Source organism: Amphibalanus amphitrite, unplaced genomic scaffold, assembly GCF_019059575.1.
Source record: "Amphibalanus amphitrite isolate SeventyFive unplaced genomic scaffold, NRLGWU_Aamphi_draft 000674F_arrow, whole genome shotgun sequence".
NCBI lineage: Eukaryota > Metazoa > Arthropoda > Thecostraca > Balanomorpha > Balanidae > Amphibalanus > Amphibalanus amphitrite.
The window spans coordinates 165,133-182,716 of record NW_024882168.1 but is presented as its reverse complement, the minus strand read 5'-3'; the positions used below and the strand labels follow the sequence as shown (position 1 = coordinate 182,716).

General features: G+C 48.7%; 1 protein-coding gene across 1 annotated transcript; it reads right to left on the bottom strand.

The window, feature by feature from the left end:
* Positions 1–266: 266 nt before the first annotated feature.
* Positions 267–17,584, bottom strand: LOC122364394 (DNA replication licensing factor mcm5-like). Its single transcript, XM_043334707.1, has 15 exons — positions 17,075–17,584; positions 16,651–16,777; positions 16,389–16,517; positions 15,978–16,150; positions 15,443–15,598; positions 14,936–15,017; positions 14,581–14,694; positions 14,051–14,180; positions 13,535–13,728; positions 11,729–11,869; positions 10,360–10,536; positions 5,879–5,991; positions 4,368–4,496; positions 3,471–3,741; positions 267–997 (listed from the first exon to the last, which is right to left on the bottom strand). The coding sequence occupies exons 1-15, from the start codon at positions 17,224–17,226 to the stop codon at positions 896–898; spliced, it is 2,190 nt and encodes a 729-aa protein (XP_043190642.1). The 5' UTR covers positions 17,227–17,584; the 3' UTR covers positions 267–895.

Here is a 17,584-nt window from a genome sequence, read left to right as displayed (position 1 = left end):
TGAATGCGTGTGATTACGCTCTATTCTTCGCGAAAGCTTGGAATCAGCGCTCCATGTATAGAAGTGTGCGGAAATTGCGTTTTCCCTCGAGGGGCGCATGGTCCAGATAGAGGCTTTTCGAGATTGAGCGACAATATGAAGACGCTAACTTTATGGGAACAAAGTTCAGATACTGGAAAACTCATCAGCAGAGGAGCACCTGTCAACCACCGAACACAAACTTAAACTCAGATCAGCCTTTCATGTAAAGAAACCAAACAAACTGATAGAAAAACGCGCCTGTATTTGGCCAAAACCATCGTATCAAGCCTGGGGCAGCACGGACAACTAACCGCAGCATCACTAGCAGGTACACGGTCCAAATACAACAGTTCAGGCGCCGTGGCACGCATGCACCTCAGTCCGCGGACATGGGACGGGAATGTAACGGCCGGGCTGGGACAACACAATGCGTCAGCCATCAGCCGGTGGTCCCAATCCTGGTCAGAGACGGGCTACCTCCTAAGGTACAAGGCGGTCTCAAAGACAGGCTCTGTAGCCTAAGTACGTGACCAGAGCAGCTTGGTCCTCTCTTGGTCCCACTGGTGCCATACACGGCTACGCAACGATGAGAAACCAGTGCAGATACCTCACTGCTGACATGAATTCACAAGCTACGCTCTTCTCGCCACAGGACTGTACTGAGAGACCCACAGACCCACTGCGCCGGGTGGGTGGTCCCCTGGCTCACCGCACCAGTGTTGCCCTCTCGCACTTCGTTCACACTGGAAGATTTAGCACAATGCCGCCCCGTGCTGGCGACCGAGGTCCGCCCGCCCGACTGTACACATTTCACGCGCCAGAGAACCGGAAGAGACACGGAAGGAGGAGGGGGGAGGAGGGAGGGAGGGGACGCTCACTTGAGTCGGTAGAGCATCTTGCGCTGCAGCCGGTGCTGGAGTTCGCCTCGACGAATCATGAAGTGCAGGACTTTGTAGATGGCACGCTCGGGGAATTTCTGAAACAGCACAGGAATACACCTGGTCAAACACACTGCAGAGAAACAATGGAGAAATAATGCGTCTTGTGATGTGTTGTTTGAAACGATTCCTGCGGCACGCCAAAAGGGGACTGAAGAGATAAGTTAAGAGGAGACGAGCTAAGATGAAAGGAGAATAGCCGAAGGGACGTGAGATGAACGAGAACGATCAAACCTGCGTTGTGCGACCGACAAAGCCTTGGGAGACAAAGGTACGCCACACACTGGGTCCAATGGGACGAGAAACGCGGGCTGAAAGTAGAAACAACGGGCTCAAAGAGGAAACGTCGGCTCAAAGTGCGCCTTTGTACAAGAACAACCGACACGACAGAGACCTAGCCGCCACAGAAGAGCCACCACAGCCAGGCTGGAAAGTCTAGACTGGATCAGGAGTCAGGTAAGAGTAAAACTGGGGAGTCTAGAGTCAAGCTAGAGAATACGTTGGATAGGGGACCCAAACGGTGCGGCGAACAGAATCGAAACACATCCAGCTCCGACCGCGGCAGAGAAAACGGCCAAAGTTCGGTCTGCATACGGTCCTCTGGCCACCGGGATGGGGCAATGGGAGGGGCTGACACCCAGCTACCCCCTCCCCCCTCTGCTCATCAAAGTGAGCAAACAACAGTCGCCCTCTGTAGCCGTCAGTGTATAAACACGAACCAGGGCACAAGCTTACAGCATCCCGACGGATGGCTCGACCGGGAAACGTTACCACAGCGCCATAAATGTGCTATTGCTTGTGGTAGTGCATTCAGTCAGATCATTGAGAGCGATTTGTATTCCGGCAAGTGAGACGGGCTTCCACTTATCAGCGACGAAATAAGTTCTACAGCAATCAGCATGTCAAAACAAAATAAACAAGAACTGGAAAGAATTATAACCGCAGACAAAGCAATATACAACACACATTGTTAACTACCGCTGCTTAGAGAATCATCAAGTACAGACGCCTATCGCCGACCCTCCCCCCCCCCCCCCGATCTCAGTGGCACGCCCCAGCGGTCTGGCTGAGGCAGGGGGCGGTCACAGTCCCCTCGCTGATCGCCCGGAGCCATTAACACAAATGGAGAGCCACCCCCCAGTGACCTACATAAATAATGTGTCCCGAGACCTGCCGACGAATCGCTCGGTAAACGGACGTCATGTGGAACAAATACGAACCATTTACAAATTTGCTTATCACAAAATATCTGCACGAGCCACGTCTTCAGTAACTACACCTAAAAAAAACAACAAGAAATGGAAATGTATAGTGGATAAATATTGATTGCGGAGCGAGCGAAGCGAGCGTAGTCTTTCCTTAGATTAACGGAAATTTCTGAGTATGAGCGGCCGGCCGGCCGGCCGGCCGGCCGGCCGGCCGTGGTCACGCTTTTGCGAGGCTTATATCTCAGCAACCACTTGACCGATTTACTCGCGGTATTTTTTTGTAGGGTAGCTTCATTCCTTCTACCAAGTATTGGACTATTCCCGATGCATGTGGGTGACCCCTTATGCACGTGCCACGTGCAAAACGAAGAGGTGTCACTTTTGTAATTGTTGCAATATCTCGGTAACTACTTGGCCGATTGCGCTGAAAGTTGGCATGTAGGTAGGCACCCACTAGGCACTGCATATCCATGTGCCAGAGTTGGGGTGCTGCTGCACGTGCGCACGTGCAGGGGTCGTTTCCAGATCTCGGGAACGGCTGGACCGATTGCGCTCAAATTTGGTACATGGATAGGGACCGGTTAGTAGGGTGCCGTGCACAAGTCAGTTGGGACCCATTTTGCACGTGCGCACGTGCAGGGTACCGCTTCCAGATCTCGAGAACGGCTGGGCCGATTGTGCCCAAATTTGGCACATCGCTAGAGACCAGTTAGTAGGGTGCCGTGCACAAGTCAGTTGGAGGTACCCCCTCGCAATTTCGCACGTGCAAGGCCCACCCTCTCGCTCGCTCCGTTAGTCGCCCCAAAAGGCGTTATACTGGTTAATAGGACGTGTGTAAACGGAATCGCCGAGTCATGACAGTAATAGAGGCAAGTGCCAGCAAAGTGTCCGTCAGCGGTGCCCCAAATATGCGCATGGTAATTGAAATGAATAGGTAGGCACCGCTGCCGAGGACAGTGCGTGATGACCAATGATTTCTGCGCTAACAGCCGTCAGCGACAGACTGTGGATACGCCCGGCAAATAAACCTAGAAATAAACCATGTCGGTTAATAGATGTGCTAGTAGTTCGGCGCCAGATGCCAATGAAAGACCAATGCTAGTTGCTAGCAAACAGTGTACAGCAAAAGTCAGTAATCAAGTGGAAGATCCATAAAAATAGCTGTCACTCGTGTCATCAATAACAGATTCCTGGCGCCCATCCCGTTTGGGCCTCGCCAAATAAAATGTTACCTTCGTTTCTCATTCCTCGCTCCCCCATCCAACCACCCCAAATTTACCCACAGAGCACCCCGCCAACGCACCTGTTTGAGGAAGTCCTGCACCACGGCGTGTTCCGACACCTGCGACCCGACCGCGAACCGGCGCTTGATCTGCCGCTCGATGTGAACCAGCATATCGTGGTCCTCCTGCGTGGTAAAGCCCTCGGCGCCGGCCAGTCCACCCGAGGTGGCGGCCTCCAGAGTGGACACGTGGAACAGGCGGAGGGCCTCGTCCACATCCTCACCAGTGGCGAACGGCTGCAGACGCATCTTGGCCTGAGACTCGGAGACGCGGATGATGGCCTCCAGTTGACTGTGGGGAGGGGGGGGGGGGAGGGGGATCATAAATAAGCCAGGTATGCGATGATTTTGAGAATGATCGGCTGTGGGTCGGCTGTAAAGGTCGTTCTCCACGGTACATGTTTTGCGCGTTTTTAATGACGTTTTAACGCTTTTTTATGTTTTGCGAGTTTTTCATGATCCGGCGTTGATCTGTACCATTAAATTACACGGTGCCATCTCCACGGCGGAAGATTTGTCAAAAAATCGAAAAACGCGTGGCTTCATAAAATCAAAAAACTGCAAAACTCGTAAAACGCGTCAGGTTGTGTCATGCAAAACTCGTAAAACCTTTAAAAAACGCAAAACTCTCATTTGTAAAACGCGCGATTTTATCCATTAGGGTGTGTTACGAACTGAGAATGGAGTGAGACATATTTCGGGAAAATATAATACAATATAAAAAAGGTTTAAGTCACCAGAAAACACAAGCATGCTTGCCCTTGGTAAACGTCACCGTGAGACTTGAAGCCCCAAACAAATCGATGGAGTTTTCGAGAACTCGCCCCTCCTCTCAAACATAACAGAAAAGTCTGGTACCGTTCATCCCCATCCCGAGTTTCAAAATCCGCCCCAAAAGGTCGCGCCGCTGTGACTCACCGCACGGTGATGGGGATGGCCAGTCGCTTCTCAGACTGGTTCTCGTGCTCGCGCGCGCCGCCCCGCATCAGCACGTAGCGGTTCTTGAGCTTTTCGGCGGCCTCCTCCGACACGCGAGGGCCGCAGTGGCTGTGGAAGGGAGGGACATGTGAGGGACGAGAAAACAAAACACGCGCACACGGAGCGCAAAACACCTCACCACACAACTGACACGCGCAACACATACATTTTGGAGTGTGCAATGCAGGGCGTGTTTCTAAACAATCATACTGTCAACACAACGCGCTCTTGTGTCGCTAACGTAATGCTCCAATGAGAACGACATGCAATCATCGATTCGGACAACGAATCCAGGCAGCAATGAAATTACGACAGAGATTGCAAAAACTATGAGATATCTGCTGATACAGGAAGTGGTGGTTTATCCTGTAGGTACTGACAAATCAGCACCACAAAAACCATCAATTTAGTCCAAGTTGAGCTAACCACCACAAATCATTATCTCTCCCGTACCACGTCACACATCGGGTGTTATTACACCCTGGGGGACTATATCTCATCGAAATACACCCGGTTAATAAGTCGGCCGGCAGTCCGCATAAAGCCAGACGAGCCATTACCACCCCGGCGGCCGATAACTTCCCTCGGGAGGAACTGGTGGCGAGCATCGCTGCCATAAGCACACACCCACGTGGCTGGTTTATCACTCGGGGTGGGATATTGTTTTATGGTCAGATACGATATTAGTGATCAAGTTTGAACACACATCGGCATCGGTTGCCATAATTTTAGAGGTAGTCATTTTGGAGCAGCGCCGGTTTTGCCTCATATTGGCATAGGAGGTGGTTATGCATGCTTACTATTTGCATCATCCCCTTCCTCTGCTAACGAATACACAATGCTCCTTTTTATACATTCGGAAGTTGTATTCCTTTTAATAACCCAATGACACGGATGGCATAATCGACTCCTGTATCACGAAAGAGACTGAATCAGTCCACATTTCGACACAAACAGCCTATCAGGATCCCCTCACTACGACATGCAATGCGAACAGAGGGGCGTCGACCCCAATTATTGCGTTTGGTGGCCGCAGGGCGTCCATATATCCCAAACAGACCCGACGACAGCAGAACTGTTTGATATGCGACTGTGCGAAACGGCTCAACTCACGATAAATCAGAATCGGAGAGAATAAATCGTGTAAATCAGTGTACAGTAGCGACGAGGGCAGTGGTCTGTGGTAGGCGTGAGTCAGGGGATTTCCAGCTCTGCAGCCAATGGAGGGGAAGGAAACCGGGAAACGGCCAATTATATACGCTGAAAATCATACAGAACAGGCCCAAAATGTGATAAAATAAGGAAAACTACTCCGGCCCACACGGCCTGACCAGTAACTTTTGCTTTCTCACGGCATCGAATCCTGTCTTTCTTTTTTCCCGTCCCGCTTCACGATATGCTCCTCTCCTTATTCCACAGTAAACAATAACGTAAATATAAAGGTAGCATACCTGCGGCAGTAGGCGATGTACTTTTTGAGGAACTCCAGGGAGAGCTCGCCCTCGCCGGGCGGCTTCTCCTGCAGGGCGTTCATGTGGATACCCATCACGTGCTTGGCCAGGGTCTGGAGGAAAAAGGGCACAAGGCGCCTCGGTTAATCACAAGGCGTTGAGCAAGGCGTTAAGCGCAGACGTTGAACATCACATAACACACGTAACAAACGAACAGTGACACTTCCCCGGGCTTGTTCAAGCGTGGTAAGCTCCCAAAAGATGGAATACAGCTGTGAGCTGACTTAGCAGCCACGAGTGTTACCCGACCATCCAAATGAAACAATTACGCGGTAATTCGCCATACTTTGCGCGATATGACAGCCTCCAGAAAGTTGGAACTAAGCCCGGGGGAAATTACAACGGTTCCGGGGAAAAGCAAACGTCTGCCATTGCTACCCAATCTACAAACAAAAATACAGGTGGGATCCCCACAGCCATAATTGCATAGAACGTAACAGTGTCCTGAAATTGATTTTTCGGAGAGTGTGATTGAAGCTGCGAGGACGTCGCTATTTCAAAAGGACGTCGATATCGGTGCGGAGCCTAAGCCACTGAAGCCCTTACCTAAATCTCTTAAAATTAGCGATTTTCACTGGCAATATTGACTAATACCACCTCAAGGCACCTCAAATGATCATATATAGACACAAAGTAATGCCAGTTTACCCCTAGTAAAATACAAAATTCAAGCATTCACCACAAACACCAAAACAACACTTTGAAGATGTCTAGTTCTTGTCCATGATCGTACATAACAGTCAACAACAAATATGATTCAACAAAAATCAACCCAAGAGCCAGCGGCTATCACTAAATATTGACGTCATAAGAGGGATATCATATCGAGCAAGAGGACTGATGTAAAAAAACAGACGTCCAAACAAAGAGGTGGAAAACGGCTCGGAAAATTAATTTCCATAGCTTCCTTTTATGAAATTCAATTAAGAAAACTCCAAGGTGGACGCTGAATTTTTCTTGGCTGGAAAAAATGTGAAATCATTGTGCACTTTTCAGTTTTGTACCGACGTCGATTAAATGGGAATAACAAGGTCAATCGACGTCCCCAACATTGCGTGTATTTTTAAGCCAAGGACGACATACTTGAATTAATACTGTTGAAATTCGGTGGCCTTATTTTAACTCAAACAGATAAACATTAAACTTTTTCCCCAACCACTATCAACATATGCAAAATTAACTACTTTTAAAGGGCATGTTCAAGGGGCAGCGCTAACCCGTTACTGTGACCTTCTGAGGGGAAAAAATAATTAAATATGTTACAGTAATTTGATACAAAAGGTATGTTGCTTGCTTATAGATAAATGTCCAAGTAATATATTCGCATGATTAATTTCTATCTATACACTGCACAGTTACTAAAACTGAAAAGTGGAAAACGACGTCCTCAGATCCCTCTATTCCGACATCTTTTCTCCTTCATATGGCAGCATTACCTTCACATGGTAAAGGAAAAAACTTATCCATATCTGACGCACAGAAAACAAAAATAAAATAAAACCGCGTTGTTTACTGTTGCGGCAGTTGGCCAGGAAAGACGGTCGTCAAGTTAGATGTAAGTGAATCCTAATCTATAATCTAAGATTCGGAATCAGGTGAGCCCCTACGATTTAGACCAAACTTGGTCAGTGGATAGTACGTAACGTCCTGATTACGATGCAACCAAAATCTAAGCTCGGCCCGCCATATTTACGAAGTTACGGATGTTTGAATTTCAAGGTCATTCGGGAGAGCCCCTACGATTTCCGTCAAAATTTGTGTACGGACACTCTAGATGCTCCTCATTACGAATATCACAAAATTTAAGCTCGGCCCGCCATATTTACGAAGTTACGGAGGTTTGAATTTCAAGGTCATTTGGGTGAGCCCCTGCGATTTCCGTCAAAATTGGCATACGGACATATTACATCCTCCTCATTACAAATATTATTAACCCGCGCCCTGCTGGGGGGGGGGGGGGGTGTTTGAACACCCCCCCTTGTGGTTTTTCGCGAATATCTCAAAAACAGCGGCGCGGAGCGCCGCCGTTTTTGGTACACCTTATCATACATCAATTCTACACATGTTGTGAAAATTTCAGACCAAGGTCATTCAAGGTCAGGTCACCAGGTCACTTGAAGTGACCTCACCTCATAAAAACTTTCAATGTCTGTCATAGCTACACCGAGTGACCGATCGCTTTGAAACTTTCAGCGATTGCTAAGAGCAATAGCATGTACAAAATGTATATCTCAGAATTTTGATATCGATGACCTAAGGTCAGGTCAATTTTGCGACCTCCCCATTATAAGTCAATGGGAGAAAATTGAAATGCGCCTCTTTTGGATGAAAGACATTATACACACTCCCAAACACCGAATTACAAGTGGTTTAGACACACTGAACTTGAAAATGGTGTCCGTGACCCTTGTTTATGCCCTGAGGTCATCTTAGGTCACGAATGGTATCTAACAGTTTTTCGCAAATGACTTTTGATAGAGGCATGCTAGAGCGATGAAAACGCCTTAGATGTGTTCAGCTCGACGATACGGATCGACTGATATGCAACATGACCCTTTCCGGTCAGGTCATGACCTTGACCTGAGGTCAAATTTTCAAGTTGACCTTTCAAGGTCAAGTTATAGTTCATTCGATGCGTCTTGACGAGAGGAACACGATGCCGGTAAAAGTAAGCTCGTACAAGGCTTGGGTCAAAAGTTATTGCAGAAAAACTGTTTTCGAAAATATCGGCTATTTTTGCAGTTTTTGCCCCCTGCAGGCAAAACCGTTGACCTTAGGTCAAATCTGAGAGAATTACTCAGAAAGGGCGTTAATAGGGCTATCGAATGCGCTTTTCCGCGGCGCTGTAGCTCTATTGGTTCCCGAGTTATGCGTTGGCTTCTTGGAAATTTTCGACATTCGACCTGGAAATCGGCGAAATTTTGCCTTCAATGACCTCTGGTGACCTGACCTTTGACCTGACCAAAAAATTGACCGAAGTGATTTCGTCATTATTTTTTACGCTCTTTCGAACGCCGCCTTCCGCGTATCGCTACGTGGCCCAGGAGCCGAGTTACAAGGGGGGGGGGTGTTCAAACACCCCCCCCAGCAGGGCGTGGAAATCCAGGACCCCCAGCAGGGCGCGGGTTAAAGTTAAGCTCGGCCCGCCATATTTTTCAAGTTACGGAGTCACAAAGTTACGGAATTTCAAGGTCATTCGGAGAGCCCCTCCGATTTTCGTCAAAATTTGTATGCGGACACATTACATGCTCCTCATTACGAATATCGTAAAAGCTAAGCTCGGCCCGCACTATTTCAAAAGTTACTGACATTTGAAACTCACTGAAATTCAAACATCTCTAACTTTTGAAATAGTGCGGGCCGAGCTTAGCTTTTACGATATTCGTAATGAGGAGCATGTATTGTGTCCGCATACACATTTTGACGAAAATCGGAGGGGCTCTCCGAATGACCTTGAAATTCCGTAACTTTGTGACTCCGTAACTTGAAAAATATGGCGGGCCGAGCTTAACTTTTATGATATTTGTAATGAGGAGGATGTAATATGTCCGTATACCAATTTTGACGGAAATCGCAGGGGCTCACCCAAATGACCTTGAAATTCAAACCTCCGTAACTTCGTAAATATGGCGGGCCGAGCTTAAATTTTGTGTTATTCGTAATGAGGAGCATCTAGAGTGTCCGTACACAAATTTTGACGGAAATCGCAGGGGCTCTCCCGAATGACCTTGAAATTCAAACATCCGTAACTTCGTAAATATGGCGGGCCGAGCTTACATTTTGGGTGTATCGTAATCAGGACGTTACGTACTATCCACTGACCAAGTTTGGTCCAAATCGTAGGGGCTCACCTGATTCCGAATCTTAGATTATAGATTAGGATTCACTTACATCTAACTTGACGACCGTCCAGGAAAGGGGAGTTGAGTGTTAGAGTGAGTTTTTGAGGACTTAGGATATATTTATTGTCATTTTGCATAGCCGTGTTTTTAGGCTACAGAGGTGATATTTCTTTTTGTTAGTTTGCTTTTGGTGTTCGATATACCTATCGACTTTTATCTGTCAGGGACGTCGTTTGGCTTTCCGGGACGTCACAAAGAGAATCTGTTAGGTGTGGGTTTCCACCCAAATTCACGAAAATCAGGACACGAACGTAATACACCACCGCTATTTCTCATCACAATTTGACTCAAAGGCCATCGCGTTCCAAAATTTTGACCCATTTAACCCAATCATTAAATACAATGCGTTTAACACAAAAGATGCAGAGGAGTCATAATAAAGTCACAAAACGGAACAGCGCAATCGCACGGGCTACTCCAGGCCTCGACGAGAGTCCCTCAGACCGCTGGCAGCCGAGCGCGATGCCACAGCGCGAGTGACACCCCCAGGCCCCTGCTCTGCTGCCGCGGACTACTCACCATATCCCGAGTGGGGTCGTGCTCGTCCTTCACGATGAAGATCATGTCGAATCGAGAGAGGATGGTCGGCATGAAGTCAATGTTCTCCTCTCCTTTGAGCTCGTCCCAGCGGCCGAAGATGGAGTTGGCGGCGGCCAGCACGGCACAGCGGGAGTTCAGCGTGGTCGTGATACCCGCCTGAGGTCACAGAGGTCATACGGGTCAACACGTTGCATACAGGTCACGTTAGGTGGCGGGTTAGAGGTCAGAGTGAGGCGGTCCAAAGGTCGAGCGGAAAACGGCCGGCCGGATGAAACAACTCGGGCCGCTTATCTTCAAAGAATCAAACGCAAAGTTCAGCCCCGGAACATCGGAGGCAGTGGCAGTCACGTGACATAGATTCCGGGTCGAGTTGTTTAAAGGTCATCGCGATGCACCGGAAGCGATGTACGGAAGACGTCCATTTTAGGCACAAATCATCGGATTTTTTTTTGCGACCCAACAACTCAGGTTATAACACTCACAAGGCATCACCAGCAGCATGTAATGATGCGGAAAAATATGGCATCGCTGTAAAACTTACGCCATTCAATGATTGCTGGGTCCATAATTTGCAAAATTAGACAATAATCGCCTACTGTAACCCGTATCTCCGAGTTCTAGGTGATACTCGTCACGACACCGAAAGGAAATAAACCCCCATCCGAAGAGATACCGGGAATTAATCAACCGCTGTTTCCTTTTTCCATTCTCTCATCTCGATCACTGTTGATCTACCCACATTTCCGGTGTACTCAGAACACGCATATCACGGCGTAATTTTCGGCGAAGAGCCGCATCCGAAGAAAGGACGGAAAGAAGGGAGCAGGGAGTAGAAGGGCAGAGAGACCGTGCCCTAGAGGATAGCGTTACTGAAGGGACGAGTGTCGATTGTCGAAGTCAGAGAGACTGGCGTCCGTAGTTTCCCGAAAGCTTTTCAGAGTTGTGCGAGTTGCGGACCACGATGGTGCAATGATGACACGGTCGTCGGGAGGCCGAGTTCATTAGACGGGCGGACGCAGAGGCTCTCAGGACCGTCCTCTCGAATACCGTCCAGCGGAAAATAAGGGACTGACTCGCGCGGAGGGAGAAACAGTAGCAGACAGATTAACAGAGAGATTAACACCGGCAACAAACGTGGCGAAAGTCACCATACAAAAGCCGCAATATATGACACAGAACACGCCGAAAAACCTGTCGACGACGACAATAACTTTTCACACATTGTTTGGAATCGTGTTCGATATCCTATTTTCCAGGGAAGCCAGAAGAGTAAATGTCTTTGAGATATTGGATTGCCCAACCCACTACATCCAGAATAGTCATGCACGGTGAATCGCCGAAGCGATACCTTGGCGATGGAGATGGTCTGCTGTTCCATGGCCTCGTGGATGGCCACGCGATCCTCCTCCCTCATCTTATCGAACTCGTCGATACAGACCACGCCTCCGTCGGCCAGAACCATGGCGCCGCCCTCCATGATGAAGTTACGCTGTAATCACAGAGGGGACAAACGAGGTCACCAGCTGAGTGGATGGATGGGGGGGGGGGGGGCAGACAGGGGAGGGGATCACGACGCTCGGATCTGAGTCAAGTTTCTGCGCTCTTTGACAGCTTTTTACCGAATGTTGGAGCAGAATTATCATCCAAGCTTGAATCGATTTTCACCCAGACCATAGCTCGCATAGTTACTGCGACCACCAATTTACAAGTGTGGCAACGTTTCATAAAGATACGTGTTGGACAGATTTGATTATAAACGCAGTATAATAATTATCTGCGAAATTTCACGCTACATAGTAAAATACTGGTGAAATCCACAGAAGAAAACTGACGAGGGGCAACTCACGTTCCACGGAAAATGGACTTGTATGACCAATCAGCGCGGCAACTCCACAAACAAGTAATTCAATCTCACATTACCCATGTAATTCCGCAGCATATTACCGACTAGGCAAACACAAATCAATTCCGACCGACGCCACCTCCTCACAATCGCCATCAAAGTCTGAACCACCGTGCGAACGATACAGCTCGGCAAACACGCATCCTGGCAACACCATTCAATACCGCCGGGCGCGGGGAGCCGCGGTAAGTAACTCACGAGTCGTACCGCCACTGCGCGGCTTGCACACAGAGTCAGCGGCACGGCCCAGCGGTCACATAAATCCAGCGGCGTCAGATAGCCGGAGGCGTATTTCTCCGCCCGGCGAGTTGTTCGGTGCATAAATCGCCGGCAGCAACATCTATTGTCGCTCCGGACAACTGGGCCGTCCATCAGGGTTCGCGGAATTCGCCGCCGCAGTCACTGCTTAGAGGGCGTGGCCGCTGTCTGGTTTACGGCGTATTGCCCGACAGTGGAATTAGTGCCCGAGGAAAGTGGACTCCGTGTCCGATGGAATTAAATGGAAGCACAGCTGGGAATCAAATGTCCCCGTGGTGAGCTGGCTGGTTCACATTATTTGGATACTTTGATTTTACATCATTTTGTCATACCGGAAAATTGTTTCCAGTAAATAATTCTCAAGTGACCAGTGACGACCACCGCTGACATCTGAGCCTGCAGCTACATTTCGTTGCAGCTACACTTTCTGAAAACATTGCGCCAAGTTACGTCCCTCCTCAGACTTCCGCAGACTTGCCGCCGGCCACTCCAGTTTGCCGTCCAAGTTCGTGGCTAACGGGGTGTCACATCGCCAAAAGTGACAGTCAGATAAGGGGCACCGGGTCGAGAGGATGACAGGCTGGACAACGACGTGACTTGTGCTCACGCGTCTCGGAGACTTTTCACGGCAACTTTCGAGGCTTCCCATGCCAACTATGCCGACTTTGCACACCAACTATGAAGACTTCCCACGTTAACCATGTAGTTATATCGGCTTTGCACGCCGAGTTTGGCGGCGACGAACCGTGCGATCAGTAACATAGCACTGGGTAAAGGTTAGAGGCCACAAGACAGAGTTTCAGAATCACAGACTATAGTTCAACTTCTAGCCTTGAGTTCTACCGACTTCGGGTGACAGACTACGTGCTACAAACTCATACTGGTAGCAAGAGGACTACTGATGGTGTTACAGACCCCTCTAAGCGGCGAAAATGCAGTCGACCTCCCACAACACCCAACGACCCTGATGCCCCCGGGTTTCGCGTCACTCACCGACTGGGGGTCCCTGATGACACTGGCCGTCAGACCCGCCGCCGACGAGCCTTTTCCAGAGGTGTACACGGCCACGGGCGAGACGCGCTCCACAAACTTCAACAGCTGGGACTTGGCCGTTCCCGGGTCACCCAGCAGCAGCACGTTGATGTCACCGCGGCGCGTCAGACCGTCCGGCATCCGCTTGCGGGAGCCTGTGAAATATATATGACGTCATTGGAGCAAAACTAACGTGGTAGGGTGAAGATAGTGTCAAATGGATATTTAAAATTTTCCTTGAAAGTAGTAATGGACCAAGTTCTGGCAATTGCCAGTCATATGAATATTGAACGACATAAACCCTGCCGAGTTCAGCAAGTTTTACGACCTTGTAAGCCTGATTGCTACCAGCTGCCAGTCGAAAAGCAAAATCGGAATAAAAGCCTGAAAACGTAAGATAAAACAACGATTTTATAGCCATAACCCAAGCCACACAGGCCGTTCTTCCTACCCTACCCCATCAGCGGCGGCACCCACCGGCGAACAGGAGACAGGCGATGGCTCGCTTCACGTTGGTGAAGCCGTAGATGCTGGGCGCGATCGACTTGGCGATCTTCTCCACGACATCTGGCGAGGCGGCCAGCGCGCGGAACTTTTCCTCCTCTTCCTGTCCGTGAGATGGCAGCACTGGTCAAAAGAGACTGGCAGAGCGATGCCGAGACGTGCGGACACCGACGGCTAATATGTTATGAATATATGAAAATACGGAAGACGTACTTTTTGCTTCAGCATGGTCCAGATAACGTCATCATGTGACCCTCTCTAGTAGATTGCTCTACTATCAAATACTCAAGATCTTGATAAAAAGCGGCGACTTTAATACGCAACGAGAATAGGCACACCGCACCGACAAAATCATACGGGAACCCGCCATTCCGCGTCCCTTTCACTCATCAGGGCACCTCACGATTTTAACGGCTCCTTGTCGCTGTGCTGGTAAAAGCCCACAGACGCAGACCAATCCCCAAACACATATCGCTCTGCTACGAGGGAGTTTCGTCACTGACCTGGGTGAAGTTGATGGTAGATGTCCTGCCGGCTCCCTCGTTGTTGATCTGAATACCGATCACCCTCAGGTACGGCGCGCGGATACCGGCGCCAGGCTTACCCTTGTCCTGCTTCTGAAAACACGAACACAGGGTGGCGTAAGGCGTGGATCTACAGAAGTGAGCAAGACAAACACAGGACAAAGAGAGATAATAGGTAGAGAAGTTTAGCATCGCTAAGCAAATTCGACTTATGAAATATGAACATTCCGACAGACAGTACTCCAATCGCAATGGTGCTGAATTTTCCCACAAACATTTCGATCTTCCACCGCGAACAGTTTAAGTTCTCGCGCCGCAGCTCTGCCGGACTTACCTTAGCGCCCTGCGTCTTTTTGATGGAGTAGAGGCCGATGATGGTGACACGGTTTCCCGGGACGGCACGCTCGCACAGGTACCTGAGTGAGGAGTGGCGCGGAATTAGACGAGTATCAGACGACGTTAAGTGAACTATACATTATACAAGTCCTGAGTGAGGATTGACCTCTTCGATTCAACAACTCAGCTCCGATCGACCGATAAAACTCAACTCGTCTGAGCCAGTTCAGTTATTCTGCCGATCAATCCCTCTGATCCACCCGACCTATTTGCTATTTCATAATCGTAACTGATGAAACGCAACCAAATCGACGGCCTTTTTGACTATTCTCATGTGCTCCTAACTAAAACCGTTATTTTGAATAACCTACATCGACAGGTAATTTGGAAAAACTCGCCTCGTGATCGTTCAGACAATCCCATCACCCGGACCCATCCCGACAAACATTCGACCAGATCTGCTCCGTGACCCGTGTTCCAAACCATCATACGACCCCGTCCTAACCTGTCGCAGAAGAGCTGCAGGTGTCGCGGCATCTCGCCCTGCGGGATGCTCTCGGGCAGTTCCTGCATCTTCAGCACCTGGGAGTCCACGCAGCGACACTTGTCCGGCATGATGAAGTACGGGTCCAGCGGACACTTGGGTCGGCCCGGCTGCTCACTGCGTCAGGGGATACACACAGAAACGTGAGAGCACGCAGACGAAGGGAACAAAGGGCATGTAGTGCAAACACGTAGCTAGATCAGATAATACTCGGATAAAATGTCGGTAAAATTTGATAAGCGTACGACGTACGGCAGTGATGAAAATCGGTCATTTCGGCCGCGAGTCCGTCCGATATCGGTAAAACGAATACTACGACCCCGATATGACGAAACATTGAATACCCGAACACCGCACTGCATTTACAGCATATCCCATTTATCGTGTCAACACATGCAGCACCATACCCGCTGGTCAAACTCCAAAATGTCCATACCAGCCCCTGTCACGTGTCACGTTCCGTTCTCCCCTAGTCCTGTCCGGTCCCTAAACTCACGTGTTGCACTTTCTGGGCAGCTGGTAGCCCTCGAGACCCGGCCGTACGGCCAGGTTGGGGATGACGGTACGGCAGGAGCGGCACTGCACCGAGAGCCGCGTGGCCTTGGCCCGCACACCGGACGCCGCCACGATAATACCGGGCACCTTCACCAGGTGGCTGACCGCTTCTGACTGGAGGGCAGAGGGAGTATGGGAAATGTTAGTTGTTTTGGAGCAGGCCTTTTGGAGCAGGCTAGTTATTTATGTCCATGTTTCATTCCATTTATTGGTTTTCATATTTTATTGTCATTGCTCATTTCATCCTCAATTGTGGATCGCCCATGATCGTAAATACAAAAGCTTTGTTGGCATCCTGACATCATATTTGCATCCTAACTGTGGGAGTTGGCATTTACTCCAGAATTCTCACCTTCAAGTCTCGGATGTTGGAAGGATTGGCATTGGAGATGAGGCAGACCTGGATGTCTTCCACCTCTGTCTCGCCCTCAGGTCGCGGAGGGGTGATTTCATCAGCCACTTCCCTGGCTGCCTCTTCAAACTGAAATGCATAGAACAAAAGGTCAAACATCACTTAAGTCATGGGAGAAAGATAAAACAAGCATACAACAAAGCATCAATGTTACTATATCATGGCTGATGAGACCAACACTCAGTGCTTAGCTAGTGCCTACCAAAGGAAGATGTTCAGAAGGCTTCTTGTAGAGACAATCCATAAGAGCTTCATCATAACTGGCCACATCCTCCAAGAGCACCTCCAGGTAATATTTTTGAAGATTGTAGTTTCTCTTCAGATTGTCTCTGAAACAATAGAAAGGCATGTTCTGTGAGATAGGTGCATAAAATCTCATTTCACAATTGTAAAAAATTCACAGAATTGTGTCAAAACATCTAGAAGTTGAAGTTGAAGTTGAAGTTGAAGTTGTAGTGAGCTGTAGTAGACTAGGTCTATTCAGTGCTCACATTGAGCCGGACTAGGAATGAGGTCAATTGTGGTGCGAGGAGGCAGGTTCGGCAGCCCTGTGGTCTAGCCTGTTTTTAAACGTATCTAGGAAAAAATTCTTGAATTAGAATGGCCATCAGTCATCACCGACATACCTGTATTTATAACTGAAATTGCCCTCATGAAATTCACGTAGGAAATCTTTGAACTTTTTCTTCACAGCTTGCAAATTAGCCTGATTTTCATCGTGATCTTCGGCACCAAAATTGTCGGAGAAGAAAACACCAGCATCATCGAAACCAGACATCGTTAAGAGGAAAATACGTTAAATATGCTATCGGTTCTAACGTAATCACTTAACAAAAACACCCAACACGAAGCGAAGAAAAAACAGCTCCTATCAGTCCAGCTCCAGCATAAATCACACAAACAAAATATATAACGCGTGGGGAGAGCAAGGTTAGCGTAAATTTGGCGGGAACACAGCCGCTGGCCTGTATTACTGTGCAAAAATTTGAGTGTACTACTCTTGAATCGCTTCGTTTGTTTATTGAAAAGTAATTCTTTTGTGATATTTCAAATTTTTCTTTTAAAAAGTTTTTGTATGCTGAAACTCATTTTGATGTGTATTTTAGTCGGCAAATTTTACCCAAAAATAACACCAA